Source organism: Musa acuminata, chromosome BXJ3-6, assembly GCF_036884655.1.
Source record: "Musa acuminata AAA Group cultivar baxijiao chromosome BXJ3-6, Cavendish_Baxijiao_AAA, whole genome shotgun sequence".
Lineage (NCBI taxonomy): Eukaryota > Viridiplantae > Streptophyta > Magnoliopsida > Zingiberales > Musaceae > Musa > Musa acuminata.
The window spans coordinates 302,645-330,254 of record NC_088354.1 but is presented as its reverse complement, the minus strand read 5'-3'; the positions used below and the strand labels follow the sequence as shown (position 1 = coordinate 330,254).

At 37.0% G+C, this 27,610-nt stretch overlaps 3 protein-coding genes across 6 annotated transcripts; 2 read left to right on the top strand and 1 right to left on the bottom strand.

Moving 5' to 3' along the window:
* Positions 1–464: 464 nt before the first annotated feature.
* Positions 465–6,618, bottom strand: LOC135641703 (carboxyl-terminal-processing peptidase 3, chloroplastic-like). Its single transcript, XM_065157343.1, has 12 exons — positions 6,154–6,618; positions 5,763–5,844; positions 4,522–4,652; positions 4,093–4,179; positions 3,616–3,694; positions 3,132–3,223; positions 2,615–2,650; positions 2,324–2,443; positions 2,033–2,119; positions 1,791–1,940; positions 1,099–1,206; positions 465–868 (listed from the first exon to the last, which is right to left on the bottom strand). The coding sequence occupies exons 1-12, from the start codon at positions 6,484–6,486 to the stop codon at positions 620–622; spliced, it is 1,554 nt and encodes a 517-aa protein (XP_065013415.1). The 5' UTR covers positions 6,487–6,618; the 3' UTR covers positions 465–619.
* A 3,509-nt stretch (positions 6,619–10,127) lies between these two features.
* On the top strand, positions 10,128–18,537 carry LOC135640146 (fimbrin-5-like). The gene is made up of 14 exons (XM_065154321.1): positions 10,128–10,828; positions 10,919–11,089; positions 11,173–11,411; positions 11,675–11,846; positions 12,368–12,406; positions 12,631–12,699; positions 12,798–12,914; positions 14,659–14,870; positions 14,958–15,113; positions 15,184–15,383; positions 17,005–17,162; positions 17,244–17,340; positions 17,582–17,673; positions 18,026–18,537. Exons 1-14 carry the CDS (start codon positions 10,742–10,744, stop codon positions 18,245–18,247), a joined length of 2,031 nt encoding a protein of 676 aa, XP_065010393.1. The 5' UTR covers positions 10,128–10,741; the 3' UTR covers positions 18,248–18,537.
* A 1,523-nt stretch (positions 18,538–20,060) lies between these two features.
* Positions 20,061–27,441, top strand: LOC103971012 (uncharacterized). Of its 4 annotated transcripts, none has more exons than XR_001976103.2 (5): positions 20,061–20,175; positions 20,317–20,670; positions 21,912–22,269; positions 22,868–24,233; positions 27,180–27,441. XR_001976103.2 is itself a non-coding variant. In XM_018820102.2 (5 exons), exons 2-5 carry the CDS (start codon positions 20,317–20,319, stop codon positions 27,203–27,205), a joined length of 1,941 nt encoding a protein of 646 aa, XP_018675647.2. In that variant the 5' UTR covers positions 20,061–20,175; the 3' UTR covers positions 27,206–27,441. The 4 variants fall into 4 exon arrangements, 3 of the variants coding, with proteins under 3 accessions (XP_018675647.2, XP_018675645.2, XP_018675646.2); XM_018820102.2 differs by having other exon boundaries at positions 21,912–22,200; positions 22,868–24,139; XM_018820100.2 differs by having other exon boundaries at positions 22,868–24,139.
* The last annotated feature ends 169 nt before the right edge of the window (positions 27,442–27,610 follow it).

The following is a 27,610-nucleotide window of genomic DNA, read 5'->3' as shown; positions in this document are numbered from 1 at the left end:
TTCCTCCTTTTATGCTGGATGAGATCTTTCCTAATACACTTGATTCTCTTGAAGTTAGGGACTGATTTGCTGAATAAGATTTTTTTCTTACTAAGTCACATTGCTAAGTCTGATTTGATGAGGATAATACATCGTGAATAGTAAATGGATATTTTGCAATTTTCAATTTTCATTATTCATCGGAATGTATTATAATATATAAAGGTGGCAAAGAGAGAGATGGGTGGTCGTTTTAGGTTTAATTAGATAAAACCTATATATATATATATATATATATATATATATATATATATATATGAAAAATGTTGCTCCTTCGTGACTAAGAAGACCAAAAACACAATATAAACACAAACGATTTGTACAGATACAACCATCAAAACAATGTGGACACAATACGGTTGGATTTGGTTGATGATATCTATAAAATTTGCTTACTTCAAAGTCCAACAATGAGTAATTTGGAGTAGATGAAAAACGAGAATATATTCACTTCAAGAGAAAGATTCATTATGCATTGGCCTTACAACCAACAACAATGGTGGTATGTACAGTATGACTATAAAGGTTTGCTTCTATCACTTATTGATACATCTACATGAGGAACTGATGATTGCTAATCTCATGAAGCAGACCCCTTCAGCTTCTGGACCTCAAGCTCATGTTCTGCTACCATTATACATGAATCTGACTCCAGAGTTGATGTAGTGTTCTTGTCTCTCGATAAAGATGCTATGGACGAAGTCAGCTTATCCGCGGTGCATTGCACGTCAGGAGCGATACCAACCTGATCGATATCATGCAGAGCCGGTGACAAATACTTGGCGACAGTGATGAATAGAGCCGATCCATCATGCAGTTCAGTCACGCTCTGCACCATAGAAAAAGGTAAATACCTATACATTCCATGTATTCAAGTTAACGAGACAATCTAGATGATGAAACACGTGCCTATTGAAATGGGTTTTATGGGGCATCTCTTTGGGAGTTGGATTTCCACTAATAGTCATCAAAATTACTTATTTTACTGACTTCATAGAATGTGCCAATTGCAGGAAATTAGATACTATTTACTTTCGTGCAACAGTTTAAAGAAATTACCTGAATTTTTCCTTTTCCAAATGTTGTATGACCAACAAGAATTGCACGCCCATTATCATGTAATGCCCCTGCAAGGATTTCACTCGCACTGGCACTCCCTTCATTAACCTGCATTGACAAATCCGAAGCACATATCGTTTAGCTGATGTACTACTATGTTTTCCCAGCACTGCAAGTTTAGTGCATATGAAGATGCAGTAAAACATCACAACTAGAACAAAAGGAATAACAAGTTCAAGTTAACAATTATAACCTGCAGCCAATGATGAAGGATAAGAGCATGGAGCACATCGAGAAATCAAAGATATGTTTCTTTCTAGAATTTAATATTGGTAGAATAGAAAACAGGGAGGGAGAAGACCACTCTGATTCCCCAGGCATATTTGCTATCAACTTAGGGATAAGCTGACAAGAACAACTGGGATCAGGACACAGCTGAAAGGACTTGAAGATGTTAGGAACTTAGATTCAATTAGTTCCATAGGATACACAAATGTGCTGAGAGAAATAGTTGTCGAATAATTTAAGATGTGTGAAAATCACTTTAAGAGTATTTTCAAGATAAATAGTGGTTAAAATAATAATAATAATTAAGTTGCCATGACGTGGAATCGGGACAGTGGGTAAGAACAATGTTTAAGGATGAAGTTCCAGGTCAACTAGTTTGGAAGTGATACATGAGTGAAACTTACAAGCACCACAAGTGGATCATGTGTTAAAGCATGCCCATCGACCATATTGATGGGTAACATATTTCCTTCGCGATCAATAGTGTTTACAAGAGTCTCATCACCGTCTAGCCACATCTGGGCAACATCCAATCCAGCTTTGACCAGACCTCCCTGTAAAAATCATTTAATATAGGATTTTAACAAGTTCAAATTTTAACTTAACTGTGTAAATATGGCGAATGAGTGATGACATTATGACCTACCGGATTATTGCGCAAATCTAGGATGTATGACTGGACACCTTGATCTTCCATTTCTAAAATAACATTCTCCATTTCAGCAGCAGCATTCTGATCAACAATATTCCATGCATATATCAATACCAAGGTGAAATAAACTAGATATGTACCAGCTCTAGGATTAAACTTTCATCCGATTCCAAAATAAAATAATAATTATGCATGAATGAAAGGAAACTATGAAATAATTATTTTGATATCAAAAACTTGCATCAAATACGAATTATGGCAATAGATTAGCTTCAAAAGTGGCACCTGAGAGAATGCAGAAAGCCTAACATATCCAGTCTTCAGCTCATGGCCATCGATTGATATGTGGGAGATGATTGTACTAGATATAGGTGAAAGATTAATAACCTCACGAGGTAGTTGTACCTTTAATCCAAACAACAAAGCTGAAATCAGGACTCTAGCCACAGAATCAGAAATAGATAGGAAAGGTAACATGGAATTGGTTGAGTATAAAATTTTGGCAAGAGCTTGGTCACAGGTATGACTGCATTGAGTAAAGGATTTGTAAACAGATATGATGCAAGGAGGCAATACCTCTCTTAGCCCATTGCCAATTCCACTTTCTGCTCCCTGGCAAGTTAGATAAATGAAATTAGGTAAAGCGCTGATATCATATTCAAGAGTATACAACTCTATTCCTTCCGGTGTGCACAACTTAACAAAGAAAATCTAAGAGGTTTATCCCTTTATCCTATCCGTACTCCATTCGTATGTCATTGAACCAAAAATGAATAGCTTTCCAGAAAGTTTAACATCAGTTGTGATGTAATAAGATATTCACGATCATATTCTTCAATAACAAGAATATTTTTTTGTGTTAATTAATGGCACTGGATATAGGAACTATATATCATTTAGTGGCAGAAATAAGTATGACTTTTATTCTCAAAGGATAGGCTATCCCTAAAGCACCCTGTGACAGCTAATAGCAATGTTACATTAACATAAATTCTACCACCATATATCCGCTTCATGTACTTCTGGGCCATTAACTTCATTGTCTTGAAAACAAAATTTTTTGATGAAGAAATAGAGGGACAGAGAGACATACTCCACTATGAAGCTTCACTCTGACAGTAGTGCCAACACGTCCTCGAAGCTTGCGGGCTGCTGCCTCACTACCTAACCCAGCAAGGTTCTCTCCTAAAATAAGGACAAATCGACGTTTGATCAGATCAACCAAGCTGCAATGAACTCATGCAATTTAAAGTCAATAATTAGCCACACTCAAGGTAGGTTCACTTAGCATCTTGATGCTTTGACATACATGTTTGTTCTACAGGCAGAATAGAGATGTAGTGTCAAACTATAGTATATTGACTGTGTTGTTATGATGCTTGAGCTGCCAAAAGAAATGTTGGAGCTTCTCAGAAAGAATGATTTTGGGTTACACAAACAATAAAAAAGAACATAGATTTACCTATATAAATGTAATTAGCAAGAAGCAAGATGTAATTTGAGGTAAAGTTCATGGGTGGAAGCTTATGTTCTGAAATGACATCAAAAGAACAGAAAACTTCTGTAATCACACTTACCATCAATCTCAATTAGCTCATCTCCTTCGTGTATACCAGCTCGGTCAGCAGGGCTTCCCTCAATACAAGACAAAACAACCTGAGACATCATTGGCATTTATTAGCAAAAACATATATCAGCAATGTTCAAGTTCCTGCATCAATTTCATATCAACTATTTATTTTTTAACTAAAATAGTTACATATAAATTTGCATAATGGCCTTCTCCCATCAACTTGCTACACCTATCATAATTGTAATATTTTCGTTTATGAATAACACAAAATACAAATATGGTAAAATGCCATTAATACCCATTACAATATAAAAAATATAGAATGCCACAGGATACATATCAGATAGAACATGTACCAACATGACAAGGCATTTTATAAATAGCCCACTTTATAAATAGCCCAACCCCTAGCAAATTTTGGTTCACTAACCATTAATACCCATTACATGTACCAACATGTACCAACATCAGGTTCACTAACCAAGTTGCCCGATTTTGGTTCAACATTTATAAATAGCCCAACCCCTTGCAAATTTCCATCGCTGCCGATTCTGAAACTTTGATATTCCTGCATGATTGGAAGTTGAAACAGTAATCAGTAAGGCATTTTATAACCTATATGCATGTCAAATTTCTCCAATGAATGCGAAAGTCTCACGGTATTGAGTAGAATACACTATGACAAAAGGAATCAAATACTATGTATACCAAAACTACTTTCTTAGACCATGTCATGGTAGGCTGATCATGAACAAAAAATATACATCTTTAGCAGATACCAGACATGATATGTAATTACAGTATAATTTCAGCTTCAGGATACTCCGAACTAAAGACCACATGCATGAGAAGGATCATATCCATGATAGTTACAAAAGGGGAAGAAAGTGTTTCTGTGGAAACATAGTACCTTTGGGCTGATAATTCTCGTAAAAGGATCACCAAGAGTTGCAAGCATTCCACTGATTTTATTGTATGCTGCATCTGCGGACTTAAGTGGAAACATTTCGACCATGGTCTGCTGCAACTTTAAGTCCCAATCTGTATCAGAACAACTTCTTGTCAAGTAAGTCTCAAAGCCATCTAAATATTAGTATGATACTAGACAGAGTGGATTGGTCTCATATAATATACACTGCCCTGAGTGAACCAGGAAATAGAAACAACCAAAAAGGACCAATACTGGTAGAAATTTGAAAACACTAATTGGTGAGATCAGCTTGAAAATGTAAATTCATTGGTACAAATATCTACATTATCTCCAAGCTGCTAGTAAAAACTAGCCCAGATTGTGTGCGCTGAAGTAGCAGCAGCAGCATATCCATTCACTAGCAAACAAAAACATCAACAGAATTGAGGCTTTTCTGAATTTACAGGCCAGAAAGAGGAGGGTGGAAGGAAGAGAGAGATCAAACAAGTATGAGAAAACAGCAGGATAAAGGATTTTCTGACAAGGCCAGAAAGAGGAGACCGGGAGGAGGCAGATCAAGCAGGTAGGAGAAAGGTTAAAGTCTCATCACACTGGAATAATTGGTTCATAAAGATCATAAAGCAAAATCCAAATGGAATAGATTAATTATATTGTTACTGACTTACTGCACAAGATAAATCTTAACGTGTTGTGATATCATAAGCAGTCAGCATATAATACCTAAAGAGTACCTGAAAGTTACTTCTCGTAGAGCTAATCAAAAATAAATTGCAATCACAGAAGTGTCAAAAGAATCATATACTAGTACTTCTCATGGTAAGTGCCTTATAGGTGCTATATCCGTAAGTATTTCCACACCTATGAAGATTGAAAAAGAAAAGTCAAATGAATCTATGGAATGAAAAAGATTCTTACTTCTCATCTTTTCTCTGGATAAAGCATGTCAAGAAACTTGAAGGCTCGTAAAGGCTTTGATGTTTTTTCTTTTCCTCCTTTTTTTAACATGTGATATCTACCCCTAGAAGTTGTCCCAACAAGAACAATTATTTAATCAAGTAGTTAGATGAAACTCTTGTACGAGTACCAGACTATGACTGGACTTTGTGGTGGCTTATTTGAATTAATTGTCATTTGAAACTCACGTTTATAGTCAACCAGACAAAAAATCCCAACACGGAACAACTAAATTGACATGAAAGAGATTCCAACATGAAAGTCACCTTGGTGGTTAAAAGTAGGATCGATGAAGGTCTCCCGAATCAATCCCCAAGCCTCAACAAGAGTTCTCTGAACCGTGTTCACCTGAAGGAGAAGACACAGACCCACTAAGCGGAAAACAGAGCAAATGCATGCTGGCAAGAGAAATGCTGAGATCATTTTGCACGTAATGAAGCGCAAAAACATGTCAATTCTTCCTCGAAACTGGCAATTCACCCACCAAAACTGCTACCAATAATTCAGGGATCCAAAAAATACCATCTTGCATGCAATTATGTGAAAGAAAACTGTTTTGCATGTAATTACTCGTGCTACAACATATCATGATGGTTCCTCTAAACTTGTGTCCAGTCGAAGCATTAGATAGGCATTCAGTTGGATATAAACACTAGCCTCGCGTGCTCGAGAAACAGGGAAGGCAACGGTAAGAGACTCGGCGAGGGCGGGTGCGTCGCAGCCACAGACGGCCATCACGGCCGCTGCCGCCGCCGCGGCAGCGAAACCGGAGGCGGCCTTCTCGAGTACTCCGTTGGAGGTCCTGTCGGATCCATCGGCTTCGCATCGGAGCTCCGATTTCTTCCTCGGGAGGGCCCATAGATTCGTGCCGTTGCGGAATCTCTGGCGAACCGGGAACCTCCTGGGTGAGGGACCGGGGAGTTTCGAGAGTGGAGCGGACGCCAGGCGCCGGAGGCCGAGCTCTGGCTTCGGTGTTGTGAGGAAATTCATGGGAGGCAATCGCACTCTCTCTTTCTCTCTCCCTCTTCCTCTCCCTATTAGGGTTGGGTTGGAGGAAGAGGAGGACGGACGAGTTGGGTACGCCGGAGGGCGACGGAAGGGTTGTGGCGGACAAATAGGGAGGAGGAGGATTCTGGTGGGGCCCACCGGGAATCCGTTACATTGTGGTCGTGGTGGTCTCCCGTCGGGGTTTCTCACTATAGCAGCTCTTTTACGAGCCCTTGTTGTAATTACACTAAGTTCTACCCGCTCCAGGATTCCAGATATTCGATGGGTCCCACATAAAAACTTCAATTAACGGAGGTAATTGAGAGGCTGACGATCGAGAAGTACGTTTACACCAAAGAAGGCGAGTCAGCAACTGAACACTACCATTGCTTTTGGCGAAGACGTGTACGCATATTAGACCTAAGAAAACGGACAAAAAAATCAAGAGAATATGTATTAAATTATTTTTTTCATGATAAAAATTTTGGAGGAGGTGATCGATAATTCTAAAATTTAAAGCTCCGTAAACCAATTGAAAAGGATGATATTAAATAAAAATTAACTAGATATCGGACAACAAAAGATAGATACTTAAAATCACTTACATTAATATTAATTAAATATAAAAAGGGCGAAGATGCGTAGGCATTTTATAATTGAGAAAACAAACAAAAACAAAAATCAAGAGGGAATATATATACATATAATATTATATATATATGTATAATTTGGTTGGAGATGAGTAAGGCTTTCTATCTTTGTTGGGAAAACGTGGAGAAATCCATTTTGACAAAGTTTAATGGATAGCATGCATTTGTCCCTGAAGGCTCTTCTTATGGTAGCAAAAACCCTGCAGCTTCATAAAATATATGGTCTTGAGTTATTTCTCTTGTCACAATGCAGTCTTATAATGATGTTGTCCTACTCGCGGACTGCAGAAGAATACAAGAAGAACCTCAAGAAGCTCAATGCAAAGAGATCCAAGGAAGAGCTTCGAAGAAAGAATCAGTAATCTCTACAAATCCACACAGAATCTTCCTAATTTTTTTCTTTCTTTCTGGTTTTTCTTTTGAAAAAAAATTAACTAATGCTTCGTTAACATCTCATTAGGGAAAAAAAAAAATCTGGAAGCCTCAGCTCCTCAAATACAAATTAAATAGCGGCTTAATCTCATGTTAATAATAGCATTTTATGTCTTTTATGGACCAACTCAAGTCTTCTCTCACTAGAGTATTGTAATTTCCCTCTTGAATGATATAATTGACTCATTAATTTGATTACTAAGACTACATTCATCTGATTTTTATAGTCTAGTTCAAGTTTTCGTCCACTTCCAGAGTCGATTGGGAAACGTTACACTCATTAGGAATAATATAAATTAATTATATTAACACTTGAAGTTACTTTAACTCCCAAGGGAAGAAGTACATTATGATAGAATGCTAATAATCTCTTTGGCATTGGAGATCACATTATTTAGTTGCTCCCTGTGTGCTCTCCTTGGACCTCCAAGGATTGCTATGCACTCAATATATCTTGGAAGTTTGATTGCCGTGAAGGGCCTCTAATTTTTTTTTTTTAATTTCAGTCTTTGGTAAATAGATCTCATACATCATTATCAAATTACTAATTTTTATGTTAATTTATCGGATGAGGATTTGAATAAAATATTATATTACTATCATAATCACTGTGAACTGTAGTTCTTTTTCTTCGTCGGTTGTAGATAAAGTTCTTGCTGTTTTGTTGGTGACTTATGCGGTGTCTTTTAGTATTCATTGCAATGATTTATATTATATATAATTTATGAAATGACACATATGTAGATTATATTGCAATCCTGAAACTAGTGGGTTCTAATATATTAAGTGTGTAAGCATTAAAAAAAATATTATTATTTTATTATTATGTAAAAAAAATTAATATTAAAAATTAAAATAAGAATAGTAATAGATCAAATATATAATACATATATTTCGATATCATTAAGAAAGTCTTTGTTTGATATATAAGTACATCATCATATGATCTGAAAATCATAGTTATACTGATTTATAAAGAGAATTAGACTTATTTTCTTCTCTCTTCTTATCATATACGATAGAATAGAAAAAAAAATATATATAATATCTCACTAATTGATTTATTTTATTTCTATGAGGTCCTATCTTTTTATGGGTGAAAATATATGATCTATAAAGATGATTTAAAGAGTCTATCTCATCGAGATATCTCTTAAAGAATTATACTATAATTAAACTTTCTTTCTGTTGACCGATAGTCGTACGTATCAGAAGGAAAAGAATCATAACTAGATTATTTTCATAATTCTTGAACACTTCCTTACATAAAGTTAGTAGTCCATATCTATTGAAAATCATACTGTCCAGTTATTTGATGACCAAACTGAAGTCTATACATGTGTTCATCTTCCTTTTATACATGAGATGATGGCTAGATATTTTGTTTTGAAGGTTGTATGCTAGATAACTACTTTGTTCACTGTAAGCATGAAAACTACTTCGAGCATGTAGAGAGATAGCTAGGCAAGTTTTTGCTGAATCTTGTGTTGTACTTGCTGGCTAAATATTTACTATATCCAATTTACTATTTAAAAAAAATGAAATACTATAATAGATGTAAGATGAATTTTTGATTTTATTTTTATTTTTTTTTAATTTCATAAAACATTCTTACTTTCAAAAAATTTAAAACAACACTTACCCCCCTTCCAGTTGACGACAAGGGTGTGCGGGTTACTCTCTTTCTTTCCTCAACTGTAATTGATAGTGCAGGGGGGCCTACAGGTGATGGTGAAGTGTTACCTCTCGCTCTCTGCTTCTTCGCTCATGATCGACGATGTGAGGGAGGCCTGTAGGCGATGGTGAAGGGCCTCCTTCTTTTCCTTCCCTATGACCAATGACAAGGGCGCACGATCCACCCCTCTCCTTTTTCGCTCACAGTCAATGATGCAGCTCATTTATTCCTCATTTGCAATTGACAATGAGAGCTACGAGTAAAGGAAGGGGTTGAGTCTGTAAGTGACAATGACGAGGACTATGGGAGATGGACCCTCGTGTAAAGGCTGCAAGCGATCATTCGCGAGGAAGGGAGATTGTTGATGGGGTGGAGGTACAACCAGACGAGCCGGTGAAGGACAGTGGCCGGCTTCATTATAAAAAAAAAAAACGAGTGTCATTTTCGAATTTTTTAAAGTTAAGATATTCTGTAATTTTTTTTAAAAGTATGATCTGTTTCTAGAAATTCAACCGGTAATGAAATATTTTTTTTTCTCGGATATTTATTTTAGAAAAATGGTAAATGGGTTATTATAGGTCAAAAGCTTAACTTATTAGAAAATGATAATATACTTTATAAGTTATAACATCTCTTTCCGTGTGAAGAGTGGTTAGGATTGACGTATAAACGTGTTGAGAGGGATTAGGTCTTGATTTCCAACAAATAATTAGAGATTTACGATAAGACAAATTAAAAAAAAGAAATTATCTATATGCACGAAGAAGCCGCGTGAGACTTGCCCTTTCCTTCTCCTGTTCATCAATCGCCTTCTATATATATATATATATATATATATATATATATATATATATGAAGGCGATAGGGGGACAGCTTGGTCATGGCCGGCCTCCTCGTTCTTCGCGGGTCCGTAGAAACAACGACAAGCCCCTCCCCTTATTTCGTTGGGCGTTTGTTCCGTCTTCCTCTCTCTGGCTTCGGATTTCTGATCCTTTTCTTAAGCATTCGGCAGGCGCGAAGGGATCGAATCGGATAGGCGCCCCCCACCCCCCGCCCCCGACTTCATCGTCCTCCATACACCGGCGTAACCTGGACTTGACGGAGAATCGTGAAGAAACATAAGACAATAAAAAAAAAGATATTGTGAGCAGGGATTGGGAAGAAAGTAGGAAGAATAGCTCGAAAGTCTTGTTCTTTCTTGGTTTGGTCTCCTAGCTTCGACCATAACAGAGCCAATTCTTCGTCATTCTTGTTCGCCTTCTATTTAGATCCTTTTAGGGTGGTTGTAAGTTGATTTCTAGTTCACTCTTCCTGGTTTGGTTGTTTTTTTTGGGTTTGGGCGAGGAAAGGTGCGATTTTTCAGGTTTGGAATTTGGTGATTATTGTCTTCGTGATTTGGGTCCGAGTCGGTTCTAAGATCGGATATTCCGTTCGCGTTTTGGTTGGATTTTGTAGAAAGAGGGATATAGGATCAGAAAGTAGATAACTTGATCGGTAAAGGATGTCTGGATTTGTTGGTGTTCTCGTCTCGGATCAATGGCTTCAAAGCCAATTTACTCAGGTGGAGCTTCGAGGCCTCAAGTCTAAAGTAAGTGATCCTCTATAGCTTTAATTCATATTTCCAAGTGTTTCTTGGTTTCGTAATCCTGTTTCTGATGATATGTTTGTATTGACTTAGTTTCTGTCAACCAAAAGGGAGACGGGTCATGTGATGGTGGGAGACTTACCACCATTGATGGGAAAGCTGAAGGGTCTGAATCAGGTGGTCACGGAACAAGAGATTGCTGACATCTTGGCCGAATCCTATCCTGATACCACCCATGAATTAGACTTTGAAGCATTCCTTCGGGTAACTCTGAGCTGTTAATGCTGCATTAGTCTATTGAGGATTAGAAGCTGATCTCAATGTGGTGGAATTGATGTATTGTGCAGGTGTATTTGGACCTTCAAGAAAAGGCAGCAACCAAATTAGGCGGTGCTAAGAACTCATCGTCATTCTTGAAGGCCACTACAACCACACTCTTGCACACTATCAATGAATCAGAGAAGGAGTCCTATGTAGTACACATCAACAACTATCTTGGAGAAGACCCATTTTTGAAGAAATATCTGCCATTGGATCCAACAACCAATGAACTGTTCAATCTTATTACAGACGGAGTTCTTCTATGGTAAGTTGTCAGAGAAATAATGGACAGTGACTATTGGCAGTCAAAGATGTTTGTTTTTTTTTATTTTTATAATTTTATTATCTAAATTCTTGAATTTATCTTAACAGAAGAAGAAACATAAGGAAGGGTGATGTTGTTTTGTTAAGTAAATGTTCCCTAGTTTTTATCGAGTTTAGTTAGAAATCTTCCTGTGCTTTCTGCTTTTTCTAACAACAGCTTTCTTTTCTGATGGGCTTTCGTTTTGTTTCCAAAATTTATATCAGTAAATTGATCAATGTTGCGGTTCCGGGGACTATAGATGAGAGAGCAATAAATACCAAAGAAGTGCTCAATCCATGGGAGAGGAATGAGAATCACACTCTTTGCCTGAACTCTGCAAAGGCTATTGGGTGCACTGTAGTCAATATTGGAACACAAGACTTAGTTGAAGCGAGGGTAAGTAGATTATTTTGACACTCGATATAAAGATTTCTTTTGTTGTATTTGTGTAGTATTGTTAATGTTTAACAAAAAAATTGTTGCTTGTATTTTCATAGTTATTTATTGGCAAGGCTTATGATGTCTCTTCTTGTGTGTCTTGCTAATATGTGGAATGAAAATCATATTGAATGTTACCTTTGAGTTTATCCATGTACTGTGCCATAATTAATATGAATTGATTCATCACTTCTTCCACTAGTTGTGAATGCCTTATTGCATGTGGTGCTCAGTGTAACTAGCACATTTTAACTGTTTATGTCTTAAAGAATGTCTTAGCATGTGAGCTCATGAATATTGTATCTTGAATATCTTGAAAAAATTAACTGAATAATCATAGGATCCTATTTTTCTTCTGTCGCTACCTGTGCAGAATGATCATTTGAATTCTTGTTTATGTCAATTGTTTCTTAATATACATGTGTAACCTGTTGTGCAGTTATAACAGTGAGAACTGAAGAAATTTTGTTTTCATGCAGCCTCATTTGGTGCTTGGGTTGATATCTCAGATCATAAAGGTACCCACTTATAGTCTGTGTTGCCCAAGTAGTTCACTGTGGTACTATAAGAATATATGACTCTTTTCATCATTAGTATTTTATGGCTAAGGCCTTGGGTTTGTTGAGTTAGGATAACTGTTTTATTCTGAAGAGAGAAAAAACGAAAATGAAATTTGCTTGCATTCATGACCATACATTGAGACTCCAGAAGAATCAGGACTTACCTGGTTATCATGTATCAGATACAACTTTTAGCAGATCTTAACCTCAAGAAGACACCTCAACTCATGGAGTTGGTAGATGACAGCAAGGTCAAGTAACAGATTGCCTTTAGTTATATTGTTTTATTGTTTTTTAACAGAAACAAATTATATAAACTGATTAATGTTTGCTGGTTCTACTTTTACAGGATGTAGAGGAACTACTGAGCCTAGCACCAGAAAAAATGTTACTGAAGTGGATGAATTTTCATCTCAAAAAAGCTGGCTACAAAAAACCTATAACAAATTTTTCTTCGGATCTCAAGGTACGTGTCGACATGTATTAAAGAATGTTCTAACTTCCCAATCGTTCTTTTGCACCTATCAGAGTTACTAGCAATGACTTAAAGCTGCACAACACATTATATGCACAATTATTTATTATTAAATTTTTTCTTTTGAGTTGGGAGATGATTTTGATGTAGCAAGATGATTCGTGGAGGCCTTTGAACAAACAATTTACAGATATGTGCAACGTACCATGTGCAATATACTTGAAGCATTCTTCTTAGTTATAGATATGTGCAACGTATTATGTGCAATATTCTAAAAGCATTCTTCTTAGTTATGGATTTCATCTATCAGACATTTGAATTCCTTTGAGGTCTCCAATAAATGATCATCACATATTACTGTAGTGCACAAAACATCTCACATTGTTTGACCCAAAAGTACCTAGTAGCCATCAAATTCTTATCAATAGTTGATATATAATGTGATGTTGAAAGATACTAGCTAAATATTATTTCAGTAAACTGATTGAAGTGGTAGTTATTTTGCATGAGGAAAAATGGAGAGTGACAGGTGGCTCATCAATCATTTTGTTTAGCTGAGGTGTTCAACCATTGACCCCCAGTTCGGGTGCTGGTTTCTATCTTCTTGTTAATAAGCATGGGGGTGGGATGAGGTGTGGCATAAGAGAATCTTGCTGGTGCCATTCCTATATTCCAGAGGGGCTTGAAAATGGTCAGAACAGTTTGATGGGGGAGATTCAGAGAAGACAACTGATGGAATGTGGCAGTCTATGTAAGGACAAGGTGGAAGTTTGTGGTGATTAAATTCTGATTTAGGAAGTGATCTAGAAACAAGATGGGAATTGGATAAGAGTCAGCTTCTCAGGTCAATCCTTGTAGAAAGCAATTATTAAAATTTCAATCTGGACCGCCCCAACCAAAATGGTAGGTTTTTTTGAAAAACATTGATAGAAAGGTTATGTAATTGAGAAGTTGGTTTGTGAGTACTCTCCCAATTTAACCTCTGAAAAGAATATATGGACCATTAAACTATTTCTAATCCATTGGCTAGACAGTAGCATACCTGTAAATTGTAGTGCGGCTATGCTGTTGATGTCTCAAATAACCACCAAACGAAACAGAATACTTCTGGATTTTTTTTATAGAGATATATTTTTTTTGCAGAAAAGATGCTCATGTTGCTATTTAAATTAGTTGTCTTATAAATTTAAACAGGACAAGTGAAAGGATGACTGCTGCTTTTTTAATCTGATAATTTTGATGATCGAACTGCACCTTTATGTGAAATGTAATATTAGAATGTTCTCCATGATTCCTTACTCCTATTTTGTGAGCTGCATCCTATCTAAGAATGACTAATTGGAGTTTCTACTATATTTTTTTGGTCAAAACAGAACCTTCAGTTGTCTGATAATATGATTGATGAGTTAGGTTTTAGGGGTCTTGGTGAAGTGTATAACAGAGAAATTGAACCTATTGCTTCAGTGGCCTTTCACTGATAGAATTCATTTCTTTGTCTGCAAGTAACTATTTCGTTTGGTTAAAAAGGATTTCTGTTGCCTCAATTAATTGGACACCCTGGAAATTATTTGGTTGGTCCTTTTATTTCATAAATAATAGGTTTTCTCTTGATCATCATAATTCACTTTGTTACATTTACATGTGATTTCTTTCTTCAAATTATTGTTCTTCAATGGTTTTTGCAATTATCATAGATATTATTTTCCCTAATTCTTGTTAAACTCCTAATTGACAGGATGGTGAGGCCTATGCTTACCTTCTTAATGCCCTTGCTCCTGAGCATTCCAGCTCAGCAACTTTGGAAATTAAAGATCCTGGTGAAAGAGCAAAAAGAGTAATTGAACAAGCTGAGAAGCTGGACTGCAAAAGATTCTTGAATCCAAAAGACATTGTTGAAGGCTCTCCAAATTTGAACCTTGCATTTGTCGCACAGATATTCCAGCACAGGTTAGATTTTGCACCTGCTTTTCAATTAAACTATGCTGCTTTTTGGGATACAGGTAGAGCTATATGCAAACTATGTATTTTATGCAGGAACGGTCTATCTGCTGACAATGAAAATTTAACCTTATCACAAATGATGCCTGATGACATCCAAGATTCTAGGGAAGAAAGAGCTTTTCGATTATGGATCAATAGTCTTGGAATTGTTACATATGTTAATAATTTGTTTGAGGATGTCAGGAATGGGTAAGAACTTCTCTGAACTAACTTATGGCTCGTTCACCAAGCTCCCAAAATAATATAAAGACATTTGCAGATGGGTTCTTTTGGAAGTACTCGACAAAGTGTCTCCTGGATCAGTTAACTGGAAGCAGGCTACAAAACCTCCTATTAAGATGCCTTTCAGGAAAGTTGAAAACTGCAACCAAGTCATAGAGGTCGGGAAGCAGTTGAATTTTTCACTAGTGAATGTTGCTGGCAATGACATTGTGCAAGGAAACAAAAAGCTAATTGTTGGTGAGATACTTTTACCTTAAGTCTTCAACACTGTTTCTTTCATTTTGTGAACTTACAGAATTTTCAATATCTTTGTTTATATTGTCAATATCTTTTTCAACCTCTACAGAGAGTGTTATAGAGCGCAACTGAAAATTGAGAAGGTCCATTGGTTATTTGACCAAGTTTTTTTGTAACATGATTTCAGACAATCTTCTAAGAACCCTATTCCTAACCGTGGTAATTTTGGCATGAGGAGTGGTACCAAACCTTAACTACTGTGAATTTAAGCTCATGCAACCTTCAATGCAACGATTTGAGATTTTCTCTGAATCAAAAATTGTCTAGAAGCATAGGAAATGCTGAACTTTCTATAGATATCTTAATTTTAAAGCACAATTACATGTTGCACACTAGTAACAAACTCTTAATCTAGTTGAATACATCACAAATAAGTAAATCTATCACTCGTTGGAGATAACCTTCCTAGTGTTCCATTTGACATGCATGTGTAGGGTGCATAGTCAAACTCAGAATAGAATTGTAATGTAAGGCAATTGATCAATGAATAAATACTATATGATACATGCTATGCCGTTTTGTAAGATTCAATTAATTTATGGTCCTTTATATTTTAAGGAGACAAAAGGGCCACAACAGTTCTCCACTGTGTATTGTATTTTAAACTTTTGAGTCCGGTACTATTTTGCCATCCAAGTTCGTAAATAGCTGCCTTGCAAGTTAATCAAGTGAGCTTGCCATCCACTCACATGAGAGAACAAAAGGTAAAACTTTTCCATCTTTCATATAGCGGTATTTTTTATCAATAATAATTATATTTAGGATTTCAGTCATATTATTCTTTTCATCATTAATATATTTGGATATGTTATCCTTGATTAGTTAATTCAGTTGGGCTTTGCTTTTACATTCATTTCAACTTACACAAATTTTTTTATCACAATCAAGAATCAAATTCAGAGCAAATTGGTGACCAGCAATGTATCACAATCAATAACTTGCTTCAATTTCTATCATCAAGCAATGGTAGATATCCTTTTTTTTGCTTGTCTTTTTGCTGCAGTTTGTTTTGTTGCCTACTGCTCGGTTAATGTTTGAGAAGTAAAAAGTCTCATTTTGAAACCTGTTGTTAATGCGCTTGAAGTCAAGTTCAAGAATCGTATGGAGAGGGTGCTGATATGAAATGGTTAGGGAAAGCATAGAGTTACATGTTTTGTTACTTTATTATATCATATATGCACTCAATTTGCTTCTTTATTATATCATGTTTATGTTTCTTTATTATATCATATGTTTATGTCGTTTACATATTAGACAACTGCAAGTTATCGGTGACTAGCTATTTAAGGATATCTTTCCCAGGGTGTTTATCTAGTAAATATTTAAAAATGAATCTTCTCCATTTGCCATGATATCATGTCTAATATGCATAATAGTCAGTTAAAAAAATCCTGATCTTCTTGGCTGTAAAATGGGATGCCTTTCTTACATGTGAGTTTCTCGATTTGTTGTCAATCGTTTTTTTTTAATTTGGTCAGGTGCGCTTGTATTTTCTTTTTCCTACAATCAAAACAACAAACACAAATATGCAATAAAACCCTTTCATTGTGCTTCATTTCAGCTTATCTGTGGCAATTAATGAGATTCAATATTCTTCAACTCCTAAAGAACTTGAGATTTCATTCGCAAGGAAAAGAGATATCAGATTCTGATATCCTCAACTGGGCCAACAATAAAGTCAAGGACTCAGGCAGAAGTTCTCAAATTGAGAGTTTCAAAGTATTTTTGATCTATCTCGGGTAAATTTTGTGCTTCTTATGTATACAAATTCTTATTTTTATTCATTTCATTTTTCTTCAGGATAAAAACTTGTCAAGCGGAATATTTTTTCTTCAACTTCTTAGTGCTGTGCAGCCAAGGGTGGTAAGCTGGAAGCTCGTTACAAAGGGTGAAACTGGTATGCTGATCAGCCTGTAAAGAAATTTAACATTTTTTCAGCATTAAGCGTCAACAAATTTATCATTGAGGCTCATATGATTTTTGCAAAATTAAATTGATATGCTTGTCTTTGGATTATGAGGGGAAAAAGGACAGCTTATACATGTCTGGGGAGAGTGGAATTCAGAAAATTTCTTTTATTATCACATATATTATTCCACACAAAATTGGCCCTTCATTATCACATCCTTCAAATGCAGATGAGGAAAAAAAGATGAATGCTACATATATTATCAGTGTAGCAAGAAAGCTCGGATGTTCCGTCTTTTTGTTGCCTGAGGACATCATGGAGGTAAGAGTAGCATATTTAAGATCTTTTTCTTTTGCTTCCACAAACCTAGAAGACTAAACAAATTGTTGATTAATCTGCAAGTCCTGCCTCTCTGATTTGGAATAATGGACATGCATATTCTAAATAACATAATTTTTGTGCCGAACATTATCTTTTCGATGTAACCTTCTTGACTTGAGTACCTGTTTTGGCTTTCTTGATTAAATACCTGATATCAGACATGGAGATGAACATAATACTGCTGGCAATTCATTGGCAAGTGCATGGCGTATGAATGACTCAGCAACAAACCAAGATGTATAAATTATTTCTTAATTAGATTCTTAGTAATGCATGGTTCGCTTTATGACAGGTAAACCAGAAGATGATCCTGACTCTCACTGCCAGCATCATGTACTGGAGTCTGCAGCAACCCGCAGGAAGCTCTGAGCAGGCCGAGTCTGTAGCTGAAGCTTCAGAGGTATCAGCTGATGATGCTGCATCACAGAATGGAGAAGACAGAAGTAGTGTTGCGGAGAGCATGTCAAATCTGGCCGTCGATGATGCTGCCTCAGACATCACCATCGGAGAGTGATATAACTTGAACACGGTGTCGAAGAAAAGGGCGCATCTGGAGAATTGGTTGACAGCGTGTCGTCGCGGTCTCACCCTACCAAATAGCAGGTTGCTAAATGGGAGGAGTATTGTCACTCTGATATGGCTTTGCTTTCTTTCTCCTAGCAGCCTTTGATGGGGTGGCAAAGAGAACAAAGTTTCAGTTTTGAAATGCTTTTGTAGGCATCTGCTTTTGATGTAGTTATTCTTTGACAATTTGTTCATCTTTTTCATGAATAATGAATAATAATAATAAGTGGATTTTTTATATATGCAAGGAAAATATCTTGCCACGTAAGATTCTTTATTAGGTTATTTCATTTATGGTTTTTCCTTATCATCGCATTGCCAATATTAACTCTATTCTCATTAGCTTGATAGGTCCGAGTTACTGATCCAATTTACATAACCATTCTATAAAACAGGGTGTCACACAATCACATAAATATTACTGACAATGCACTAATAATCGAGATTGCATCGTTCGAGCCACATTTTACAAAATATATGTCATCATCTGTCTGTACAAATGAGATAACTAATTTTTTTAATTTTATTCGATTTAAATCATTCCTCCGAAATACTTGATCCAAAATACTTAAGTTTAAATCAATAATAATAATAATAATAATATAATTATTAAATCATTTTAAGTCAATATAATTATTAAATCGAGTGAGAATATGGAGTTTTAAAATCTTTGGTTTAATGGCCTCGTCAACATGCTCTAATACTAATACTATATTGATTTTGATACTAATACTTAATTTTTTTCAAAATACCTAAATTTAAGTTACATACAATATTTTAAAGAAACCAAGAAAATTGATTCAGTGGTAATTAAGATATTTTTGTTCCCCTAGTCACTTGCTACTCTTTTTGTATTTTTCACATACTCATTTTTCCCTTAAAAAAGAGTTGTTCATGAACTCAAGTTTCTTCGGATTAATATACTAGAATAAAAAAAAGTGTGAGAAGTCCCGATATCCGAATTGATTAGTATATTATTACATAAAGTAATAGGCCACATGTTCGAATTTATGTATGAGCATCATTTATATTATTTAATATAATATAAATATATTCTTATTAAAAAAAGTCATGTGAAAACCTATTTTATCACGCAAGGCACAATCTATGTAACTAAAATGAAATAAAGACTAAGAGTCTACTATATTGATGAGTTAATTATATATTTGATTAAGTCAGAACAAATGATAATAGAACTAAAGACGCATGATGGTAACATAGAATGATTGGCATATTTGAACATTGATACAAAATACCATAACTTAAGGGGGATTGTTTGCCTGAAAGAATGAGATATGTGTCGATTTAGATTTGAGTTAGTTTAAAAGAGCTAATGATTCAAATATATAGGAGAAAAATAAGCTCATGAAGTCTCAAATATTTAGGCTTAACTGCATGCATCTTTTGTCATTTGTCATTGAGATTTATTGTTAGTTAAAGGATATTTAAATTTTTAGACATCCTCTATCTCTCTCATACCATTATTATTAATTATTATATCTCTTCTAATTACAGTATATATATATATATATATATATATATCTATATAATTTTTTAAAAATTATTTTATTATCCATCAAACTTATACTTAATTATTCAGAAAGAAAAAAATAACTCTAAAATGTAGTCTATGGGAAAAAGTTCCAATATTTGAACTGTCCGGTTCAGCGGCCGAACCGGTTCGATGCGCGGTCGAATCAGCTCCGACCGATTAATTTCCGTGCCGGTTCAATATAAGAGGGCCATAAAATAAACCCTTTTCCGAATCCCTTTTCCGCATCGCTTCTCTCTCCTTCCCAAATCTCCCCCAATTCCCACCGCCATCTCGTCTAACACTCGATCGAACGCCCTCGCGCTCTCCCTCTCCCGCCCAATTCAGTATTTAAACTCGACTCGATCACCTCCTCCCTCCCTCCCTTTTGTTCTCCCCATCGCGCTCTCTCCCCCTCATCTCCCCTCCCGTTAGGGTTTCTTCGCTCTCCCTTCTCTCATGGCTCCTGATCTCTTTCCCCCTTGCAGATGGGAGACGAGGGCCACGCGAAGGCCTCTGCCGCAGAGCCTCCGGCGATCAAGAAGAGGGCGAGGGACGGCGGGGATCTGAAGCGGGTGGCGGAGATCGTGATGGTCCTTTCGGCGATGGGCCAGATGCGGGGCGGCAGGCAGCCCACGGCGGCGGAGAAGGCTCTGGTCGCGGAGGCGAGGGAGCGGCTCGTGGCGATGTGTGAGGGTGTCAAGCCCAAGGAGCTCTTCTCCGGGGAGGCGGTCAGGGTCGTGGTGGAGGATCTCGGACTGAATAGGTCCAAGGATCCCGTCATGGGGTTCCGGCCGCCCAAGATGTCGATTGCCGACAAGTTGCTGCTCACCAAGAAAAAGGTCCGTCCGCGTGCCCCATAAGATCCTTTGTTGTTGCAACAGTAGGTGTCTTACTTGATGGTGAACAAAACATGGTCGATTGTTGCGATTCTTCTCCTCTTGAGGGACTTTGCATTTCGAGGAGGTAATTGCTCCAGATACGTGATACATACGTAGTATTTAAGAGAGTTGATTTATGTATGGGCTGCTTCCCACTCAGCTAAGAAGTGGTTTTTATGGTTTTTATGGTGCTGTAAGTTACACCTTGGGGAAGGATTAGAAGTCCAGAAAGTGTCTGATACTTATTTCAAGTTTCTTGCTTGACTCCTCAACGCAGTCAATATTAAATTGCAGAATCAAAGACCGGTACTTCCAATGGTTTTAATTCTTTTGGGAGTGAAGCTGAAAAAAATGATTTGCTAGTTGCTGGAACATCAGAGTTGATAATTGAAGGACATCATGAAACCATTAAATTCTTGTCTGTATGTGTCACTGATTGTCCAAATGTGGCTGCACCTTGTTTTAACATATTCTGCCTAATAGAGCAGGTCAAAATATTGGAATATGTTTTCCCTTGATTTTTTGTTAAATTGGACTATCTGCTCTTACCATGTTTTACAAACTGCTTCCCTTCATTCAATTACTTCAGGTTTCTTCTATGACAAATCGGTGGTGTTAGTTTGACTATAATACTCTAGTAGTTAATTTGATTTGAAAAAGCTGATGTTTTGTTCCTCTTTTGAAATTTTTAATCTCTCTTTAGGTGCTTCCTAGGGTGTTAAGTTTCACAATAATAGTAAATAATACTACAGTTTTTCAAAACTTATTGAAAAACATAAAGCTTTCCTTTCTGTGGAATCAGTGAAAGCTTGTGGTGCAAGACATATTTTATGATGATTGTTCTGAAACTACAAAATGATGATGTAAACCATTGGAATCTAGTTAATGATTTCATAGGATAGCTACTGTGAGACTTCTTAAGTAACTGGTTTCGTTTGATGTTGAACTTGGTCAGTTAGTTGTTACTATAGGCAACTTGTTGTATGGCATTTGTTCCTCTTTTCTTTAAAAGCAAAAACATCTTTTGTTAAATTTCTTTTCAGGTTTCTTGGCAGGTGTTTGTTTGCATGTGAATTGTGACAGTGACTTTTATGTGCTTCAACATTCTTGTCATTTTTTGGTGCTTAGTATGCTTACATACTTACAAAGCTTTGGTGATCAATAATATATCTGATGAACTATTCTTCTGGCGCAAGTTACAGATTGAAGAGTCCAAGGCTCACATGCAGTCATCAGTTTGTTCACCTCAACATCTTCCTGTAAGCTTTGGTGCAAAATCTGATATCCATAGAGCCTTGGCTCAAGATGCTTCTAGGTTTATGCATGACAGAAATCCAATGGGAACCTCTGCCGGAGGTTCACAAAGTGCTTCACTGATAACGCGTGCTCCGTTGCTAACTTCTGCTGCCCCTTCTTTGAAGCAGCCACATTTAAATGATGTTCAGGCTGGTGTGAGTTCTGTAAACAAATTATCCGGCTCACTTGAGAGGGGTACGCCTTCAGCACATATTGGATTAAATGCAAGAATGAATGCTTCATCTTATCTGACACAAGATCAAGGTTAATCGTAAACTCTGATCACCCTCATTTTATGTCTCTTGGTCTGATTGCTGGTTGTTAATTTGCTTATGACTGAGATATAACAACTTTAAGAGTGCAATTATTGTTTTCTATTTGGTCTTTTTAAATGTTAAAACTAGATACTTAGTAACAAAAGAAACACTTTTGAATTCCATTTGTGTTTTTCTGACTTAAAATTTGAATTTGAAGGAAAAATTCTACTTCTGGAGTTTAGAAACAGAAACTACCTCTGATTAAATCACCATTTACTTGACGAGTCATGGAGGTGGAGGGTTCACTTACTTAATCACTCGTATCAGGCGAAGACTAATTGAATTCTAGAGATTGGGAAACTGTGTTTTGATGCATATCTTGGGCTCCATGACTAAAGATTGGGTGTTTGGTTGCCATTCCTTTTTTTTCCTCTTTTCTAGTTGTGCTGAAGATAGTGTTTTAATCTACATCTCTTAGTATGCATAACAAATTGGGTATCCCTTTGCCCTTCCTTTTTTTTTCTTGCCTAATTGTGCTGAAGATGTTTTTCTCAACGTATGTATTCACTTCATATATGCTTAACGATGGATTGTCCTCTTTGTAGCTGAAAATGTGTCTCAGAAAATCCCAACAATCTCCTCTGTGCAATCAACGTCTGCTGCTGTGGCAAAGTTTGGCCAAGCAAACAAATTGTCAGATCATATTTCTGTTAAGACTGAGGGTGCTCTTGGTGTGAATACTGTCAAAACTTCCCATCAGACGATGATAAATCATGAAACAAAACCTTCTATGATGCAAGCTGGACAAGGAACCCTACATATAGTACATCAACCTTCTCAAGGCTTGACAGTTGTTCATACACCCGGTCTTTTTACCAATCATAACGACATTGCTAAAAACATTCAGAGGACACTACAAGCAAATATTTCTGATCATCCAAGTTGGACTCCCCCATCAACTGAGTACATGAATTCTACTCTCAATTGCCAAGTATGCAAGAATGCTATCACCGATATTGAAAGTTTGCTTGTCTGTGATGCTTGTGAGAAAGGAAACCACTTGAAATGTCTTCAATCTTATGGTAATAAAGGCATTCCTAAAGCAGAATGGCATTGCCCCAGATGCTTAGCATCAAGTAATGGAAAGCCCTTGCCACCTAAATATGGTCGGGTTACGAGAGCTCCTATTGGTGCACCAAAGGCTACTTCAAATGCAAGCATTCATGCTTCTTCTAAGAAAACAGAAAATTTGGACAAGGCTAATCAACAAAAAGCAATTCCCAGTGGCATTTCTGGTGTCTCTCAACATGCCTATTCTTTGAATGAGGAGGGAAAACATCATGATCCAGTTCCAGATTCAAGGACAACCAGTCCAGAAGTACAAGTTACTTTGACCACTGTTGGTGATAAAAGAGCAAATGAAACATGCAATCTGATTGGATGTAATAATTTAAAGGAAATAAGTGGGCCCGTATGTACTCCTCCTGGTACTCACTGTGAGGATACTAACAACATAGGGAATAATAGATTATCCTTGGCTGGCACTAAACCAACTGCTGAGTCTGTTTTGCAGCCTAGGACAGCATCAGAAAATTTCTGTGAGCATTCACATGATATGGATGTTGAAAATAATCATTTGTCTAAAGTGCCATTTGCACATAATTTTGACCAAATGAAATTGCCAAGTGATGGCAAGTCTCCTGCAAATGAACTGGACAAAGATGCCAAACTTGCCATGACCAAGCCTGAAGAAGCACTTGGTGAAAAGAATCTACCTGAGAACATAGATGGTTGTAATGCTAGATTAGCCAATGAAGGCAGCACCCAATCAACTGCAGATAGAGATGGATACACGATGAATCAAAAAGCTAATTTAGGTTGACCACCAGCTAGTATCACTTGCAATCTTTTTGATGATACTGTCTCATTTTTATTTGCAACTGTTTTGCATCCACGAGATTCTGAGATTAGGTGAGTCCTTTTAGTGTGTTTTCTTTTTCTTATATGAGTTATGACAACTTGCAATATCAGTTGAAACACAAGGCTCTTGCTTGTTTTCTAGTTATGCACTGCAGATTTTTTTTTGGAAATTACTGATTAGCAACCAGACTAGGGGACCAGTTAAAGTTTGAATATCATTTTATTTGTGTGGTATTGTTAAATTTTACCATTGAAGAGATGTTGCATCATGACTAAGCATGAAATATGTGGCTATGAGTTTCATTAATTTGGCGCCAACTCAAGCATTTCAAAGCTATGTAGTTTTGCAGTTGTATTTTTTTGACTTTGGTCCATGTACTTGACCTTTTTTATAATAATTTTGAGGAGGAAAGAAAAAGATCTAGGATGAAGATGTCATGAGGAAGGCTAAACAGGGATCTTAGCCATAATTATTGATGAAGTAAGGTGTAGTCTTGTACTGCCACAAAAGTAAAAACATAAACGGCTGTATTTGAGGACCTCAAAACTGCAAAATTAAGATATTTGTTTCTCTTCCTGCAAGGGATAAAAGAAGCAAAACTTGTTTTCAACTAAGAACCATTTTAGTTTGAGGATTTTGTTTGGAGTCAAACATTTGTTTGGTTACAGAATTCTAGTGGAGAAGCAGCATTATGAGGGAAAGTCGAATATCTGCCTATCACATGAAGTAATATCGTTTAATCCTTTTGTTATGTATCTTTATGTTGATCTACCATAAGTTGGTAATGGAGCATGTAGGCAAGGTGGAATCTGTTGTTTATTTATTTAAATGTCATAGAGAGCTATGATAGCAAGTGAAAACTTGATTATGGTCCAAGCAACTACTATCCATTGTAGTGGAAAACTTTATTGGAATCCTTTTGTAGTGGTGTATTGTAAGCCCAAGCACTATTGTCCATTGGATATATGAATGAGTTAAGATTCATTTTAACCCCTATGATTTTGGTCATTAACCTCTTAAGCTTTTATGATTTACTTGTGTTTAAAATAATCCATATATTTTTAAAAACATAACATATAAGCTTTTCCCGTCAAGTCTGAGTTAACAGAAATTAAGAGTTTACTTACGTGACATGCTGACTCATAATAAATCATTAATATAATGACACGTGTAATGTTTATAGTCCCCTACATTTTCAAAAACATAGTATATAAGCTTATCATGTCAAGTCTGAGTTAATAAACGTTAGAGTCTGCTTATGTGACATGTTGACTCATAATAAATTATTAATATAATGACACGTGTAATTTAAGTTTAAAGAAAAAAAATTAAGACCTTCATCAATGGTTGGAGGAGGCGTCGTCGTGGAAGTGACCACTAGCAGCAGCACCGAGTCGCTTTTGCCTAGTAGGGCGTCGTATGCACGGAGCCTCTCCCGCATTGACAACAAGCTCAGGAGCTTCCGGTCCTGTCTCAGGTGGATGTGCATCGACCGGTCCGTTACTAGGCACGTAGTGAGTGGTCTCCTGGTCCCTCTTTCTCCTCTTGGGCGTCTTCGTCTCCATTGCCTCTCACTTCGTCATCTCTTACGCCCCCACTCGTTACGCCTACGACGTAGTGGTCCAGCTCTCCCTCACCTCCACTTCCGGTAGATTCAGCTCGCCAGCTCTAGGGCGTATGCCACCATGTCGCCCACCACGGTGTTGCCCACCACTGTGAATGACACCTGCTTCGATCCTGACGAGTAACACCATACCTTGTAAGTCACCTCCCCCGCAAAGCATGACATCACAAAGACGGAGAGTAGGCGAAAGGAGCGGTTAAATTGGTTAATGTAGCCCTCCCGTACCTTCTCGCTCTCCCCGGCTAGCTTGTCGAGGAAGAGGAAGCGACGGAGGTTGTAGCGGCAGGTGAAGGCAAAAAAACAAAGGTAGGAGAGGCCGGAGGCGGAGGTGAAGGAGAGTTGGACCACTACATAATAGGCGCAGTGGGTGGGAGCGCAGAAGAGGATGAAGTGGGAGGCGGAGGTAAGGGAGAGTTGGACCATCACATAATAGGCGCAGTGGGTGGGAGCGCAGAAGAGGATGAAGTGGGAGGCGGTGGGGATGAAGATGCCTAAGAGGAAGAAGAGAGACCAGGAGATCACTGCGTGCCTAGCATCGGATTGGTCGATGCACATCCACCTAAGATAGGATCAAAAGCTCTTTAGCTTGTTGTCAGCGCGAGAGAGGTTGTGTGCGTATGACGCTTTGCCAGGCAACAACGGCTTGATGCTGTTGCTAGTAGTCACTTCTATGACGACACCTCTCGTCATTGATGGATGTCTCAGTATTTTTTCTTTAAACTTAAATTATACGTGTCATTATATTAATGGTTTATTGTGAGTTAGCATGTCACATAAGTAGACTCTAATGTTTGTTAACTCAGATTTGACAGGAGGGACTTATATGCTATGTTTTTGAAAGTGTAATGGTTATTTAGATATGAGTAAATTATAAGGGCTTAAGAGGTTCATGACTAGAATCTCATGGGCTAAAATGGATCTTAACTTTATATGAAATTTGTATCAGTTGATCTATTTGTGTCTTGTGTTCCAAGTAGTGTCCCACATTCTCTTATTAGGCTGTTTTGTACCGGTCAGAGTTTGTATCTGAGGTCTTCTGATGTGAATTCCATGCCACATGCACACTGCTTATAAGATTGATCATGTTCCAAGTGCAAATTTCACTAAATGTCCATTCATGTGCAGATCTCATGATTTATAACATTTTGTAATGGTGAGGATCCAAGTTCTGTTTACTGGGATCTTTTTAAATTATTTAGCCCATGAATATTCATGTTATTTCATAACAGCTGGGCCTATGCATCCAGGTGCCAGGATAGTTGATATTTTTAGCAGGTTCTCTCTTTGCGGTAGCATTATATAATACCATGTACAAGTATTCCTTTGATTTCATGTCCTCAACTAATTTCTGTTCTTTTATTCTGTTGAACAGGCACTAATGCAAATTGCTGTTCATGAAGCTGACAAAACTTGGCATACTACGCTACTGTTGTATGCTCTACAACTCACGCTTAGCAATTTAGTCTCCTTGTTGATTCCTCTGTGCTTAAATGCCTGCTAACCAGATGTTTCCTTGGTCTAATTCATTCTTTGTGCTTCTGTTAAATTGCAAAAACATCTGGTGGCAAGGTTTTCACACGGGTTTTAGCACATTTAATCTCACAGCAAGGTTCATTGTATTCGATTGGGGTTCATATCTCTGTGCATGATTGTCCAATATGTGTTGGTGCTGCTGGGAATTGGTAAAATTAGTAACTCATTTATGCTTCCTTATGGATTAAAGATGAGATTATGTTTGAGACAACCCTGATAATTTGGCCCTCAATTCCTCTTTTGTTTATTGGAGGCATATGATTCCGCATC

Excerpts from the sequence above, each read along its gene's own strand:
- LOC135640146 (XM_065154321.1), top strand. The coding sequence starts at position 10,742 with ATGTCTGGATTTGTTGGTGTTCTCGTCTCGGATCAATGGCTTCAAAGC. Across the intron at positions 12,700-12,797 it reads AGTTGGTAGATGACAGCAAG|GATGTAGAGGAACTACTGAG; the intron begins GTCAAGTAACAG and ends CTACTTTTACAG. Across the intron at positions 15,114-15,183 it reads TTTGAGGATGTCAGGAATGG|ATGGGTTCTTTTGGAAGTAC; the intron begins GTAAGAACTTCT and ends AGACATTTGCAG.
- LOC103971012 (XM_018820100.2), top strand. The coding sequence starts at position 20,317 with ATGGGAGACGAGGGCCACGCGAAGGCCTCTGCCGCAGAGCCTCCGGCG. Across the intron at positions 20,671-21,911 it reads TGCTGCTCACCAAGAAAAAG|ATTGAAGAGTCCAAGGCTCA; the intron begins GTCCGTCCGCGT and ends CGCAAGTTACAG. Across the intron at positions 24,140-27,179 it reads GAATCAAAAAGCTAATTTAG|GCACTAATGCAAATTGCTGT; the intron begins GTTGACCACCAG and ends TCTGTTGAACAG.
- LOC135641703 (XM_065157343.1), bottom strand. The coding sequence starts at position 6,486 with ATGAATTTCCTCACAACACCGAAGCCAGAGCTCGGCCTCCGGCGCCTG. Across the intron at positions 4,180-4,521 it reads CGAGAATTATCAGCCCAAAG|GAATATCAAAGTTTCAGAAT; the intron begins GTACTATGTTTC and ends CCAATCATGCAG. Across the intron at positions 1,207-1,790 it reads ATGATCCACTTGTGGTGCTT|GTTAATGAAGGGAGTGCCAG; the intron begins GTAAGTTTCACT and ends TTGTCAATGCAG.